General features: G+C 40.2%; 1 protein-coding gene across 1 annotated transcript; it reads left to right on the top strand.

Annotated features, from left to right (window-relative positions):
- Positions 1 to 8097: 8097 nt before the first annotated feature.
- Positions 8098 to 16908, top strand: APOBEC4 (apolipoprotein B mRNA editing enzyme catalytic polypeptide like 4). Its single transcript, XM_005911991.3, has 2 exons — positions 8098 to 8326; positions 14367 to 16908. Exon 2 carries the CDS (start codon positions 14397 to 14399, stop codon positions 15504 to 15506), a length of 1110 nt encoding a protein of 369 aa, XP_005912053.2. The 5' UTR covers positions 8098 to 8326; positions 14367 to 14396; the 3' UTR covers positions 15507 to 16908.

The raw sequence follows: 16908 nt of genomic DNA on the forward strand, positions 1-16908 counted from the left end.
ATGTAAATTACACCTCAATAAAGCTGATTTTTAAAATTTATTTCCTCTTGCCAAAAACATTTTCAGCTGTTTTCCCACACATACTTATCATTTTCTCATGACATGCTCTTCCTACACTTTCTTCTCTTTGTTGACTTTATCATTGTCTCACTTTTGAAATATGACTTTTCCCTATCTTAAGGCTAGGTCATTAAATTGAGGTTATTTTCTTTTTGCTCTAAAAAGTAGGATATGATGGAGAGATTGTGGTATAAAGAAGAATTTTAGAGTGCTCAAATCCCAGATTTACCGATTATTAGCTATGTTATTTTAAGCATTAGTTAAACAGTCTGAAATAGATGGAAGCTGCTGTATAACACAGGGAGCCCAGCCTGGCACCCACTGATACCTTAAGTGGATGGGATACGGGTGGGAAAGAGGTTCAAGAGGAGGGGATATATAATTATAACTGATTTCCAGCTGATGTACGGCAGAGACCACCGAAGCACTGTAAAGAAATTATCCTCCAGTAAAATAAAAAATTGCACTGCAAAAAAAAATCTTACTATGAAAAGTCAGCCAAACTCAACAATGTGTTTAGTGATACAATAAAAATTATGAATTACATAAAAACTAATGCATTCCATTTGAGAGTATTCTCTTTATGTGATAATATGGAAGCTGATCACAAACAACTGCAACGGTATACTAGGTACACTGGTTATCTAGGGGAAAGTTCTGCAGAGAATGTCTGCACATTGAAGAAACTCAAGAGTTACTAATAGAAAAGAAACATGTTTGGGCTCAGTTTTGTAAAGATATGTATTAGACAGCCAGACTTGCCTATTTTTCTGAAATATATTTGTCAAGTTAATAATCTTAGTATTTCCAAACAAGGAAGCAACACACCATATTTTCCAGTAGTAGATGACTGAAAAGTCAAAATAAACATTAGAAGCATAAAAGGACAGTTTTCACAGATTATGTCATGTTTCATAATTTAACAACTATTATCCACGCAGCAGGTAATTATTGCTCATCTGCTCAAAATGATTACCAAACACCTGATGGAACTGATAGAATGCTTAAAATTTTTATACTCCATCAAGATCCATGCATAGTATATATGGAATTTAGAAAGATGGTAACAATAACCCTGTATACAAGACAGCAAAAGAGACACTGATGTATAGAACAGTCTTTTGGACTCTGTGGGAGAGGGAGAGGGTGGGATGATTTGGGAGAATGGCATTGAAACATGTATAATATCATGTATGAAATGAGTCGCCAGTTCAGGTTCAATGCACGATACTGGATGCTTGGGGCTGGAGCACTGGGACGACCCAGAGGGATGGTATGGGGAGGGAGGAGGGTTCAAGATGGGGAACACATGTATACCTGTGGCAGATTCATTTTGATATATGGCAAAACCAATACAATATTGTAAAATTAAATAAAATAAAATTTAAAAAAAGATCCATGCATAGGAAATTCATGGAACCAGAAACCATTCATTGAAAGATAGTTTAAATTTAATATTATTTTACAGGGCTTCCCTGGTGGCTCGGACGGTAAAGAGTCTGCCTGCAATGCAGGAGACCTAGGATTGATCCCTGGGTCAGGAAGACTTCCTGGAGGAGGAAATGGCAACCCACCCCAGTATTCTTGCCTGGGAAATCCCAAGGACAGAAGAGCCTGACAGGCTCCAGTCCATGGGGTCAAAAAGAGTCAGACACGACTGAGCAAATAACACTTTCACTTTTCATTTTTACAGGATAAATTGTTGGAACTGGCCACTAATGAAGAATTGACGGTGAATTTTTAAAATATTACATCACTTGCTTTGTTTTTAAAAAGCATTAAAAATGAATATCTTTAGACCTTCACTGGTGGCTCAGTGGGAAAGAATCCACCTACCAATGCAAGAGACATGGGTTCAATCCCGGTCCAGGAAGATCCCACAAGCCGCAGAGCAGTAACTAAGCCCATGTATCAAAACTGTTGAGCCTGTGCTCTAAAGCCCAGAGGGCACAACTACTGGCCCATGTGCTGCAGCTACTGAAGCCCACACGCCCCAGAGCCCGTGCTCCACAGCAGGAGAAGCCACCAGGGTAAGAAGCCCACGCACATATCTACAGAGCAGCCCCACTCGCCCCAACTAGAGAGGGGCCCACCCAGCAATGAAGACCCAGCACAGCCAAAAATAAAATTAATTAATTAATTAACTCTTTTAAAAAGTGAGTATCTTCAGGTGGTGAAAGTGCTTTAAAACCTCTTCCCCTATTCCTATTAGCATACCTCTAGAAACTGGCTTTCTCTATTACGATGCTATTAAAACAAACATTAAGTTTGAGCAAGCTGTTCAACCTAGATGGGATAAAGTAGCAAGCAAGAAGCAAGTTGGTCATAGTAAAAACCTTTTAAATGGATATACATAGTGGAAATAAAATGTACATGTATAGGACGTTGAATATAGAGATTCACTGTATCCTTCATAAATGTTTTAACACAATTGTAGGATACAGTAATAGCAATCTCTATATTAACCATCTATATACATTAATCATATACACATATGCTTTCAATAAACAACATATGTAGTTTTGGTAACTCTGTTTTTCTTTTTATTCTGTGTGATGTTTGTTCTGTTTATATTTACATAGACACATAGACCAATGGAAAAGACTAGAAAGCCCAGAAACAAATCACGCAAACACAGTCAAATGATCTTGGGGACTTCCCTGATGGTCTAGGGGTTAAGACTTGCACTCCCAATTCAAGAGGTACAGGTTCGATTCCTGGTCAGGGAACTAAGATTCCACATGCCGCATGGGGTGGCCAAAAAAAAAAAAAGTGATCTTTGACAAGCATGCCCAAGATTATACAATAGGGAGGAGATAATCTCGTCAACAAATAATGTTAGGAAAACTGGATATCTACAAGCAAAACAATGAAACTGGACCCTTAAACCATACACATACACACATACAAAATCTTCAAAATAGATTATAAAGACTTAAATTTAAAGCCTGAAACTATAAAATCTCTAGAAGGAAAAGCTTTATGATATTAGTCTTGGCAATAATTTCTTGGATATGACATCACAAGCTCAGGCAAAAATAGCAAAAAGAGACAAGTGTTCTGTTTATATTTATTTTAAAAACATTTAAATTTGTATTTGTTGATCTGGTTATATCTGTTGAACTACTTATTTTTAAAATAATCTTCTGATTTCAATGTTTTTTGTTCATTTTTAATACAATAATTTTCATCAAATTTTACAAAATTATGTGTATGATGATTTAGTAACTTAAGTTGGACCTTCCTCACAGATAGTTTGAAACTTTTTTAGAGTCTCTGTATAGACTCTGTAAATAAAGGGGCTTCCCTGATAGCTTAGTCGGTAAAGAATCCACCTGGACTGGGAAGATCTCCTGAGGAGGGATAGGCTACCCCACTGCAGTATTCTTGGGCCCCCCTGGTGGTTCAGCTGGTAAAGAATCCACCCGCAATGCGGGAGACCTGGGTTCAACCTCTGGGTTAGGAAGATCCCCTGGAGAAGGGAAAGGCTACCCACTCCAGTATAATGCTTAAATTTAATCTCTAGAAGGAAACGCTTATGACATTAGTCTTGGCAATAATATCTTGGATATGACATCAAAAGCTTAGGCAAAAATAGCTTACAGACTCCAGGAGTAAAGCTAGTGCTTCATCCTGCACTTTTCCTCAGTTTAAGTTTTAGGAGTGACCTTTGATTCTGAACATTTGCTGATGTTTATCTAGGATAATGGGGAAAGCAACATGGAGGAATTCTGAGAAAAAAAAGTGTGGTTTTACAAGGACCTACTGTGTAGCACATGGGCTTCCCCAGTGGCTCAGCGATAAAGAATCCTCCTGCAATGCAGGAGGTGTTGATTTGACCCCGGGTCAGGAAGACCCCTGGAGTAGGAAACGGCAATCCACTCCAGTATTCTTGCCTGGAAAATCCCATAGACAGTGGATATAGTCCATGGGGTTGCAAAGAGTCAGACACAACTAGGCCCGTGCGCACACACACTATGCTGTACAGCTGAAACTAACACAACATTATTAATCAACTATATGCCAATATAAAATTAAAAGTTTTCAACAAGGTGGGGTGGGTTGGGGGGGGAACTGTTGGGACACGTGCACACAAAGTGTGGTTTTAGCAAAGTAACCACGGGTCCAGCAGGAAGTTTCCTGCTCTTTAGACTGTGCTGCCACCCTGTGGCCATTCTTCTCACGACCCCAAACTAGAAGATTCATCCTTTGCTACAGTGTGCTAAGTCGCTTCAGTGGTGTCCAGCTCTTTGTGACTCTGTAGACCACAGCTCAGTCCACCAGGCTCCTCCATCCATGGGATGCTCCGTGCAAGAGTCAGTCCAGTTCTTTGTGACCCTGTGGACTATCGCCTGCGAGGCTCCTCTGTCCATGGAATTCTCCAGGCAAGAATACTGGAATGGGTTGCCATTCCCTTCTCCAGGGGATCTTCCCAACCCAGGGACTGAACCAGGGTCTCCTGCATTGCAGACAGGTTCTTTACCATCTGAGCCACCAGGGAAACCCATATATGTGTATGTATAAATATGTACAAACATATATATGGGATATATATATATATATCCCTTTCCTCTCAACCCTAACATTTCTCTCTTTCCAACTAATTCTATACTGAACTTCATTAAATCCACTGAATACGCCGCTCTTATTTATTTCAAGCTTACTCTTTTTCTTCAGTTTCTTTTTAAAGTAGTTTTAAGTAGTCTGTACTGCTATATGAATGTGGGCATTATTATTCAGTGTCAGCCAAACTGCAATGAAAGCAATGAATTAATTGGGCACAGTACATTCAAATTAAAGTAAAATATTTTAGCAATAAAATAGAGATTACTTTACTTCTTGCCATCCAAAGAAAATGTCACCTTATAAGCAGCAGCTAGCAACACATAAGCCATCTTGGATACATCCCAAACTAGGATGCCAGAATACAGATTAGAAACAAATCTTTGTTTACAACTAAACTAAGTAAAGTGTATTATTACATATATCAGTGTAGAAGAATTCAGCTTTTGTAAGCATTTTCATCATAATTTCATATTACTTTATATAGATAACACATAGCATAATTCATCTGACTAAAGATGAAACATTGCAAGTTAACAAAGACAGAAGAAAGAAGTCTATCTGGGAATCTAGATGTTTCTACAACCCTCCTTCCTTCCTATAAATCTCAACTCAGCAATAATAATTGTGAGCAGAGACCCAATGATCAAGGATTTTGTTTCTCTGTGATTAAATTCAGTTTTAAAAGTCATTCTGTGCAATCTAAATGAAGTTTTGCAAAGTCAATCTCCTTTAAGAGTTTTCCAAACAGGTATTTTAAAAACTGTAATTTAAAAATGGTGATTCATGCAAAAGAACAAAATTGGATACTTGTATCATCGTATTAACAAAAAATCAACTCACAATGGATTAAAGACTTACGTGTGAAAGCTTAAACTGTAAAACTACTAGAAGAAAACACAGGGGGAAAGCTTCTTGACATTAATCTTGGCTATAATTTTATGTTTGTGACACCAAAAGTGCAGGCATCAAAAATAGACAAGTGGACCTGTATCAAACAGGAGCACAACAAAAGAAAAAGGGTAAAAAAACAACCTACAGGATGGCAAGAAATATTTGCAAACAACATATCTGATAAGGGATTAATGTCCAAAATGTATACGGAACTTATACAACTTGACAGCAAAAACTAAAACAAAACATTCTGACTTAAAAAAAGGAGGGGGGGCAAAAGACCTGAAGAGACTTTTCTCAAAAGACATACAAATGATCAACACGTATATGAAAAGGTGCTCAAGCATTATTCATCATCATGGAAATGCAAATCAAAACCACAGTGAGATATCACCTCACACCTGTTAGGATGGCTATCAAAATGGCAAAAGATAACAAGTGTTGATGAAAATGGGGAAAAGAGAAACATCATCTGCTGTTGGAGGGAATGCAATCTGATACAGCCATTATAAGAAGGCAGTACAGTGGTTCCTCAAAAAATTAAAAATAGAACTACCACATGATCCAGCAATCCCACCTCTGGATATTCATCCAAAAGTATCAGAGTCAGGATTTCAAAGCGATACCTGTACTCCCTTACATTCATTGCAGAATTATCATCACAACAGTGATGATATGGAAATAACCTAAATGTCCATCGGCAAATGAATGGTTAAAGAATGTGGTATATACATGCAATGGAATATTATTCAGCCTTTAAAAAGGAAACCCTGCCATCTGCCAGAACATGGATGAATCTGGAGGGCATTATGTTAAAAGAAATGAACCAAATACAGAAAGACAAACACTGCTTACACATGTGAGATGACTGATATGTTAATATTCTTTATTATGATTATTTCACAATGTACAAGAACATCAAAAGATCAAGTTATATATACTAAATATACACAATTTTATTTGTCAGTTACACCTCACTAGACCTGTCTTAAAAACTGACTGCCTAATTGGGATTGCCTATTTCTCAAATTACCCTAAAATGCAATTGATAAATATACTAGTGGATAGAGGCTCATTTTTACGGTAATATTTTTAAATGGAATATCATTTATTGAGACCAAATAAAAGGTAAACTTAGAGGATCAACTTTTGGTTTTATATTTACCAGTTCATTGAGTTAGGAGGTGAAAATAGAGGCAGGAAGTAGGGACACAAAGGCAAGACCAGTGGCCAATGATGTGGAAGGAATGGGATTCAATAGAGTGAACAAGCATCAACGAAAGAAACTCTCACTGAAAATTAGCTAGCTGAGGAGGCAATGAATACGCTTGAGACCCATAAAAGGCACAAAAATCAACATGAAATATTTAAGCTAGAAGGAGCTCTCAAGAGGAGGAGAAGGGAAAGGACTGTTGCTGTTGTGGAGACTGGAAGCTTGACCATAAAAAACAAAACTGGGTGGTGATGCTGCTGCAGGAAGTCTTCTGGGTGCTTCCATCATCCCTGACAGTTATTTTTAGCACAGTGTATACATACATATATTTTAACATAGTATACATGCTTTGGTCACCTAATATGAAGAACTGACTCACAGGGAAAGACCCTGATGCTGGGAAAGACTGAAGGCTGAAGAAGAAGGGAACAACTGAGGATGAGATGGTTGGATGGCATCACCGACTCAATGCACATGAGTTTGAGCAAACTCCAGGAGTTGGTGACAGACAGGGAAGCCTGGCGTGCTGCAGTCCATGGGGTCGCAAAGAGTCGGACATGACTGAGCGACTGAACTGATACATGCTGAAGGACTTTGGGTGGCAACTAATGGAAATACGTAACAGTGATCACCACACAGTCCTTCAAGCGGGCTGAGGAAGAGGATTGTGAGAATAATGAGAGTGAGCACAGTGACTCATGACTGTCAACACATAAAGTGTCCTAGGAGACGGTGTGGAGATGGAGGGGGTGGAGGGGAAGCAAGGAGAGGGACGAGGTGCTCTTGCAGCTGATCCAGGGGGCAAAGCTTGTCTTAACACTGGAGGCGACCACAAACGTATCAATAGCAAGAGTATCCCAGGGAATGTGTAAGAGGAGGGAAACTGCTAGCACGTAGTAACCCAGGTTTGACAGAAGTATAGAGCTCCTCCCTGCTCCAGGGGCAGCGGGGCTATTAGTAGAAAGCGCCTCCCTTTGGGGAAGTCAAGTCTCTGCTCCCTTCGCAGGGGCCTCCCTCTCACAGAAGGCAGAGCCTCCCAAGGAGGGGCTCTGGCACCACCACAGGTAAAGAAACCAACAGACGTTGTCCACATCCCAAGACCGGCTCCTATTTTAGATCAGAACAAAGGCTCTGAGCTCAGAATTTGATGCTCACAGCCAGAAGGAGAAAAAAACCCAGCATGTTCACTTAAACAGTAAGATATTACGCTTTTATCCAGAATGGAATATGCATTCATGTATATTTTCATCTTCGGAACAGGTGGTTTGAAATGCAAATAAAGTAATAAGTGTCAGAGCCGTATCCTAGCAGTAGCTACTTTGCAAACGTTACCATGGCACCAATTCAACAGTGTTTTTAGACGCAGCCACACCTCGGCAAGGTCTTTCTAACTCAGGACAGCCAAGTTCAAAGGAACTAACGGACGCAAACTGCAAAAAGAGTTCTGAACCGATACAGGAGGTGAATCTTAACAACACAGTTGGCCTCTGAAACGACTACTTGAAACAGGGCATGAGACTTGAAGGGGGAAAGAGAGGAAACGGACCAACTCCTAGAACACCTGGAATGTGATCCGAGCGTGGAGACAAAATGATGGTAATTATAACTGCTAACACTTGTTTTTAGCTGCTAACAGATTGCGCACAGATTGGGAAGGGCAGACTCCATTTTCCAACTACTCCGGTGCAAACTGTGCTTTACCAGTACTCACTAAATCCTGGCTCAGTGAAGGGAAAGCAGACTGTCCTCGTGTATGGATCATCGGTGTTAAACTAAGGAAGGCTATCCTCCCACAGCCGTAGCCCAGGGGGCCACTCACAAGGAGTGGAGACCGGGAGCTGGGTTCTGCAGCTCTCCACTTCCTACCGCCAGGAGATCTGCTCAGCTGAGGGCGGCATGCATTTATTTCTCAAGTGCGGACAAAGCAGAAGGAAGAGAACTGGGGGATGGGGACACAGGATGGTGGGGAAACAAGTCTTAGCCAACTCGGCCTGTGAACCAATCAAGGTTCCTGAGGTAGTCCAGGGGCTGAACAGGGCAGGTCTCAAGCTGGTTAGGGGAAAAGGAAAGGCCAGATACCAAAAGTTAACACAAGACAGTCTGTCCTCAGCAGCAAATGGCTGATATAAACCACAAATCCTGTAAGAGTTCAAAGCGGGGGGAATTCTTTCCTGCTTCCCCTTCAGATAAGGGTGATTAAAGATCTTCTGAAAAAGTGAAGACGTGCCAATAGGGAGCCACAGTTGGTTGGCCCTGAAAGCCATCAGCAACAATGAGGCTCCAAACTCCCATCATTACCTATAAAAGCCACTAGTCTTCAAGATCCCCTTTAAGACAGTAATGATGCATCATTCGTGGCTAAGATAGCCTAGCGGAGGGATGCAAAGGAAGGATGCTTAAAAAAGCAATCAGGACTTTCCATACCACCTTTATCTTGAAAACCCAAAGATTCCTCCTTACCAGAAGGGTAATTCTGGGATTATTACATACGCAGATCTCCATACCCTCTTCCGCCCCAAAAAAGTAAAGGCAGAAAAGGGCCTCTTGGTACTGCTTCCGTAACGTTTTAGCCAAATCAATCCGTAAATTTTCTGTGGGTGAGTAGACATTGTAATTTGAGTTATAACCTGGATATCGGGTGTACCACCCAACAGCAGACCACACTCAGCGCACAATATTCAAAAGAAAGTGAGACTTTGGGCTTGGTTTTGGCAAGTTTTGATATTCTTAGGTCCAGTCTCATGTGTAAGGCTGAGAGAGGCACAGACCCAAGGAGAAAACAATGCTCAGGATCAAGCAGGAGACGGTGTCAGGTTCTAGGTGATCGGTCCATTGCCAAGGGTTAATCAGGGGAAGAGTCAGGATCCCAAGGAAAACCTTCGCACGGTGTAAGAAGCCTTGGAGCAGGAAAATATAGCACTAAGGAGCCATCTGAGGCAAACACCTAATCCTATGGACCAAGTGTCAGAGGTCAGGAGAAATCTGGAATTTGATGCATATGTGGTGCCCAGAGTCAGTGCAGAGACATCAGCCATTAGGCTAATGGTGACATGAGTAAAGTCACATCCCACCAACAGCTGGACGGATGCTCCTAAAGTATTTTCTGCCCAGGAAGGGATTAGTAAAGGACCTCTGCAGGTTTCGGCCTGGAGATCAGGCCGTTTCAAATACAGCAATGACTGAGGGGACCTGGGTTGAGAAGACAGAAGTTGATCAGACTGCTTCTATAGGAGAGGCTGGAATAAACACTTTTGAAGTGATAAATTTTGAAAAGTGAGAAATTAACTTTGTTGCAATGGTCAGTTTGTCCTTTTCAAATTTTCTGCTTTATCTATTTTGCTGCCTGGACAAAGTGGTAAATGTAAAAAACATACATAGTAGAAGAAACTATGGGGAATCCTTAAACTCCTCTTTGATGCAGAAGTCTTTCCTAAATACAATAGTAAAAAAAAAAAAATCATAATATTAATTAGACCACATAAAATGTAAAATTTGGTTCAATTAAAAATACCATCAGCATAATTAAAAGGCTCTATAAAGCAGGTAAAATATTAACAAAAAATATGACAGCTAATGCTCTTGATACATAAGTTACTGCAAACAAACCTCAAACAAAAAGTGGTAAAGAATCATACATCTTTCACAGAAGAATAAATACTACAGATCAATAAGCATGTAAAAAGGTACTACGTTTTCACCAGGAATGAAAAGGTACAAAATATAACCATAAAGAGATACTGATGTTCACTTCTTAAACTGACAAAGGGCATATTAATAATAAAACTGGGAGAGTTTCTTTTGTACAAACACATAATAGTTGCAAAATAAAGTTACTTTAAAATGTTTCTATGTTATAATGCCCTTGGTTGCTGCTTGAGAACAATAATACTGAAGGAATATTTTTGTAAAGGAAAAATCATTACTTAAAATTTCAACTTTGAGGGCTTTACATCCACGACATTATTTATTTGCAATATCCTGAAGGATCATATTTGCTCTCTAGAACAGGAAAGTTTCCAAAATGCTCTAACAAGACCCACCTACTGGAGATAAAACTCTCAAATGTCAATGAATTAGGGTCCACAGCCCATAGAACACTCAAGCATTCCTTCTCCAAGAAGTCTCTACCACTAAATAAAATAGATCCCAAGGTCTTAGTCCCTGCCAAAGGATAACCACCTCCTACTTATGGCCAATGATTTGAAGAAATAGGTGATTTTACATGCAAGCACACTCAAAACCTCCATACAGTATATTAGATACTTTCATAGTCAGCAAGAAACAAAGAAGAACAATATTATGAACAAAATGTAAAACCTTGCTGTGTCTTTGGACTCTAATAAATCAGAACCAACTATACAACCTGGGGGATTCATACTATTACTACTGAGCTAAAATGTCACTTCAGTTCAGTTCAGTCGCTCAGTCGTGTCCAACTCTTCTCGACCCCATGGACTGCAGCACGCAAGGCCTCCCTGTCCATCACCAACTCCTGGAGTTTACCAAAACTGATTCCATTGAGTCAGTGATGCCATCCAACCATCTCACCCTCTGTCATCCCCTTCTTCTCCCACCTTCAATCTTTCCCAGTATCAGGGTCTTTTCCAATGAGTCAGCTCTTCGCATCAGGTGGCCAAAGTAATGGAGTTTCAGCTTCAACATATAAACACTCAGGACTGATCTCCTTTAGGATGGACTGGTTGGATCTCCTTGCAGTCCAAGGGACTCTCAAGAGTCTTCTCCAACACCACAGTTCAAAAAGCATCAATTCTTCGGCACTCAGCTTTCCAACTCTCACATCCATACACGACTCCTGGAAAAACCATAGCTTTGACTAGATGGACCTTTGTTGACAAAGTAATGTCTCTGCTTTTTAATATGCTGTCTAGGTTGGTCATAACTTTACTTCCAAGGAGTAAGCGTCTTTTAATTTCATGGCTACAGTCACCATCTGCAGTGATTTTGGAGCCCCAGAAAATAAAGTCTGCCACTGTTTCCACTGTTTCCCCATCTATTTCCCATGAAGTGATAGGACTGGATGCCATGATCTTAGTTTTCTGAATGTTGAGCTTTAAGTCAACTTTTTCACTCTCCTCTTTCACTTTCATCAAGAGACTCTTTAGTTCTTCTTCACTTTCTGCCATAAGGGTGGTGTCATCTGCATATCTGAGGTTATTGATATTTCTCCCGGCAATCTTGATTCCAGCTTGTGCTTCTTCCAGCCCAGCGTTTCTCATGAAGTACTCTGCATGTAAGTTAAATAAGCGGGGTGACAATATACAGCCTTGACATACTCCTTTCCCAATTTGGAACCAGTCTGTTGTTCCATGTCCAGTTCTAACTGTTGCTTCCTGACCTGCATACAGATTTCTCAAGAGGCAGGTCAGGTGGTCTGGTATTCCCATCTCTTTCAGAATTTTCCACAGTTTATTGTGATCCACACAGTCAAAGACTTTGGCATCGTCAGTGAAGCAGAAGTAGATGTTTTTCTGGAACTCCCTTGCTTTTTTGATGATCCAGTGGATGTTGGCAATTTGATCTCTGGTTCCTCTGCCTTTTCGAAAACCAGGTTAAACATCTGGAAGTTCACAGTTCACATACTGTTGAAGCCTTGCTTGGAGAATTTTGAGCATTACTTTGCTAGCATGTGAGATGACTGCAATTGTGCAGTAGTTTGAACATTCTTTGGCATTGCCTTTCTTAGGGACTGAAATGAAAACTGACCTTTTCCAGTCCTGTGGCCACTGATGAGTTTTCCAAACTTGCTGGCATATTGACTGCAGCACTTTCACAGCATCATCTTTCAGGATTTGAAATAGCTCAACTGGAATTCCATCACCTCCACTAGCTTTGTTCATAGTGATGCTTTCTAAGGCCCACTTGACTTCACATTCCAGGATGTCTGGCTCTAGTGTGGAGTGATCACACCATTGTGATTATCTTGGTCATGAAGATTTTTTTGTACAGTTCTTCTTTGTATTCTTGCCACCTCTTCTTAATATCTTCTGCTTCTGTTAGGTCCATACCATTTCTGTACTTTATTGAGCCCATCTTTGCATGAAATGTTCCCTTGGTAGCTCTAATCTTCTTGAAGAGATCTCTAGTCTTTCCCATTCTGTTGTTTTCCTCTATTTCTTTGCACTGATCGCTGACAAGGCTGTCTTATCTTCCACTGCTGTTCTTTGGAACTCTGCATTCAAATGGGTATATCGTTCCTTTTCTCCTTTGCTTTTTGCTTCTCTTCTTTTCACAGCTATTTGTAAGGCCTCCTCAGACAGCCATTTTGCTTTCTTGCATTTCTTTTTCTTCAGGATGGTCTTGATCCCTGTCTCCTGTACAATGTCACAAACCTCTATCCATAGTTCCTCAGGCACTCTATATGATCTAGTTCCTTAAATCTATTTCTCACTTCCACTGTATAATCGTAAGGGATTTCTGAAAGGTCGTGGTTTTCCCTACTTTCTTCAATTTAAGTCTGAATTTTGCAATAAGGATGTCATGATCTGAGCCACAGCCAGCTCCTGGTATTGTATTTTCTGACTGTATAAAGCTTCTCCAACTTTGGGTGCAAAGAATACAATCAATCTGATTTTGGTGTTGACCATCTGGTGAAGTCCATATGTAGAGTCTTCTCTTGTGTTGTTGGAAGAGGGTGTTTGCTATGACCAGTGTGTTCTCTTGGCAAAACTCTATGAGCCTTTGCCCTTCTTCATTCTGTACTCCAAGGCCAAATTTGCCTGTTACTTCAGGTGTTTCTTGACTTCCTAACTTTTGCATTCCAGTCCCCTATAATGGAAAGGACATCTTTTTTGGGTGTTAGTTTTAAAAGGTGTTGTAGGTCTTCATAGAACTGTTCAGCTTCTTCAGCATTACTGGTAGGGGCATAGACTTGGATTACCATGCTATTGAATGGTTTGCCTTGGAAACAAACAGAAATCATTCTGTCATTTTGAGATTGCATCCAAGTACTGCATTTCAGACTCTTGTGTTGACTATGATGGCTACTCCATTTCTAGTAGTAGATATAATGATCATCTGAGCTAAATTCACCCATTCCAGTCCATTTTAGTTCACTGATTCCTAAAATGTCGACATTCACTCTTGCCATCTCTAATATGTACTGAGTACTTAATATGTATCAGGCACATAATAAAGCATTTTTTATTTATTCCATCATTCAATCCACAAGATAATCTTGCGAGGCAGGTTCTATTCTTATCCTCATTTCACAAAAAAAAAGAAAAAAAAAAGAAGCTGTGGCTCCCAGATGTTCTGTAACTTGCCAAAAGTAACAAAGCTGGTAATCGGCAGAGCCCAGATTTGAAATAAGGCAATCTGTTTCTAGAACTTGCACTGTTAACCCATTTGTTCTTCTGCCTCAGATTCTATCAAACAGACAAAGATGTTCTTGTGTCTTTCCCTTCTGTCTCCTCCCCCAGCATTTGTCTAATTCTCAGGATTAGTATCTTGAACTTTCACTATGGGTATACAGTAAATCACTATCTTTTAGAGTCAAAAGATGTTACCATGATTATTGTGCTACTTCCTCCAAAGAAAAATATGACTCGGCAAATTAAAGCGCTGTGTTTCATTTTTCCTGCACTGGTTTTATATGTCATTTCTCTTCTTTGTTTAGGGTTGCAGCTAGAAGACAATAAAACTAACAATGGAGCCCTTATATGAGGAATACTTGGCCAATCACGGAACGATAGTAAAACCTTATTACTGGCTGAGTTTCTCTCTCGATTGCTCTAATTGTCCTTACCATATTCGGACAGGTGAAGAAGCAAGAGTTCCCTACACAGAATTTTATCAGATTTTTGGATTCCCTTATGGGCCAACATATCCTCCAACGAAACACCTCACGTTCTATGAGCTAAAAACTTCTTCTGGAAGCCTGGTGCAAAAGGGTCATGCTAGCAGCTGCACTGGGAATGATACCCACCCGGAATCAATGTTATTTGAGGTGAACGGTTACTTTGACTCGGCCATACACAATAACGACTGCATCCGGCATATTATTCTGTACTCCAGCAACTCCCCGTGCAATGAAGCTAACCACTGCTGCATCAGCAAAATGTATAACTTCCTGGCAAAGTATCCAGACATCACTCTTAGTGTTTACTTTTCTCAGCTCTATCACACAGAGGCTGAATTTCCTGCCTCGCCGTGGAACCGCGAAGCTCTCCGGAGCCTGGCCAGTTTATGGCCACAGGTCACTTTGAGCCCGATAAGTGGTGGGATATGGTATTCTCTCCTCAGCAACTTTGTGAGTGGTGTCCAGGGAGCAAGTGTTTTCCAGCCCATTTTAACCGGGAGAGCTCTGGCGGACAGGCACAACGCGCATGAAATCAATGCCATAACGGGGGTGAAACCGTACTTCACCGATGTTCTTCTCCAGGCAGAAGAGAATCTGGACATAAAAGTTCAGGCAGCTTTGGAGGGCCACCCCCTAAACAGTGTCTTTCCCAGGCAGTCTTTTCAACTGACAAGCGGACAGCTGCAACCCAATCTGACCCTTGACCCCAGGGTTCCTGTCGTATTCGTGCTGGTGCCTTATAGAGACCTACCACCAATCCATGTAGGACCAAGCCCACATAAGCCCAGGAATATCATAAGGCATTTAAATGTGCCTCAAATATCATTCCAGGAAACCGGTGATCTCAGAAAGTCTCCCATTGGCATGCCAGTGGAGAGAGTAGAAATCACAGGACAGTTTGCAAGTAGCAAAGAAGCAGATGAAAAGAAGAAGAAGAAGAAGAAAGCAAAAAACTAAAATTTGCATTCTGACAACTGGTCAGGAGACCAAACTACTACCAGAGGACTTTGATAGGCAGCAGAAATCTGGAAACTTTCTCTCTCAGGTCTGATTCAAGACAGCGATAAACCAACACACTCAAAGCAAAACATGAATTATTTATTATCTCGACTATTACAAGGCTACATTATTTCTAAAATAATCCAAGATGTTTCCATAAACAACTTGTTCTCTCTCCTTTCCTTTGAAAGTGACAGTATCAAAATGGAGCCATTAGTAACTTGCTAATATTCTGATGTGGATAAGAAAATGTCATTATTCTACACTACCCACATCATCTTTCCACTAAAAAAGCCCATGGACTTTTAGCTTCCTAAATTTGTTTTGGTATAAAAAATTTACTGCAAAATTGGAAAACAGCCTGAGTTACTGACATTAAGTGCTGCTTGCAAAAGCAAACCAGTGATTTTCCATTAATTGTTAACTGTGGACAGAAGATTTTCGGCAGCTCATTTCCTTTTTTATCTAAAGCGGTTCAAAATAGTTTGTGGGGAGAAAAGTTCTTTTGCTAATTGATTAGCTATAGCTACCAAAATTGACTTTTGAAACCAGTCACCTGCTCAGTTTGATCTTTCTTTCCAGAGCAGATGATAAAGGTGGGATAATACATGAGAGTCTCCAAAAGGCCTTCCATCACACACCACATAAAATCCAAGCCACTCTTACTGGCTTTCAAGGTTCCTCCTCTACCTTCCTGCCACCCTGTCGCATCAGCAAGAGTATCAGTTCCTGGAGGTCATACACTGTCTCTCCTCTTTGGTTTTCCCTTAGTGTTTAGCACAGTATTCAGACAAAAGGTGGAGAGGAAGTCCGTGAATCTCCGCTTCAGTAACTTAACCAATTACCACTCCCCAACATTCCTTTTCCATTCCAGCCAAGCAACTGCTTAGCCATACTGCAATGAATATCTTTTTTTTGTTGTTAGGATCCATTCTCCCTTTTTCTAATATAGCTTCCCAAAGCATAATTTGTTTTACTTCCCCTTTTCTGACCCCTTCTCTTAAAATCTTGTTCCAAACACACTTCTAAGAAGTGCTCCTTGACTAATCCTCTGAGCATGTACATTAAAGTGCTTTGTTTATGTTTAATTATATTTGCTGCCTCACTTCCCTCTTAGAAATGCATTACAAGAAAAATGTGCATTCATTTGTAACTTACTACTCAGTATGTTCTTAATATGTGTAAAAATTAATTCTAAGCTAGTAAGACAGTTTTGCCACTGGAAGAAAAAACTTAAAGCACATAATACCCCATGCAGAAGGAGGAAGGGAAAGTAGAAGTTAAGGGGAGAAAGAAAAGAAAAATGTTTAGAGAAGAAATCTCTATTGCAATTAAAATAAACACAAAATTTTAAAAGGAA

The sequence above is a fragment of the Bos mutus genome, chromosome 16, assembly GCF_027580195.1.
Source record: "Bos mutus isolate GX-2022 chromosome 16, NWIPB_WYAK_1.1, whole genome shotgun sequence".
Taxonomy (NCBI): domain Eukaryota; kingdom Metazoa; phylum Chordata; class Mammalia; order Artiodactyla; family Bovidae; genus Bos; species Bos mutus.

Excerpts from the sequence above, each read along its gene's own strand:
- APOBEC4 (XM_005911991.3), top strand. The coding sequence starts at position 14,397 with ATGGAGCCCTTATATGAGGAATACTTGGCCAATCACGGAACGATAGTA.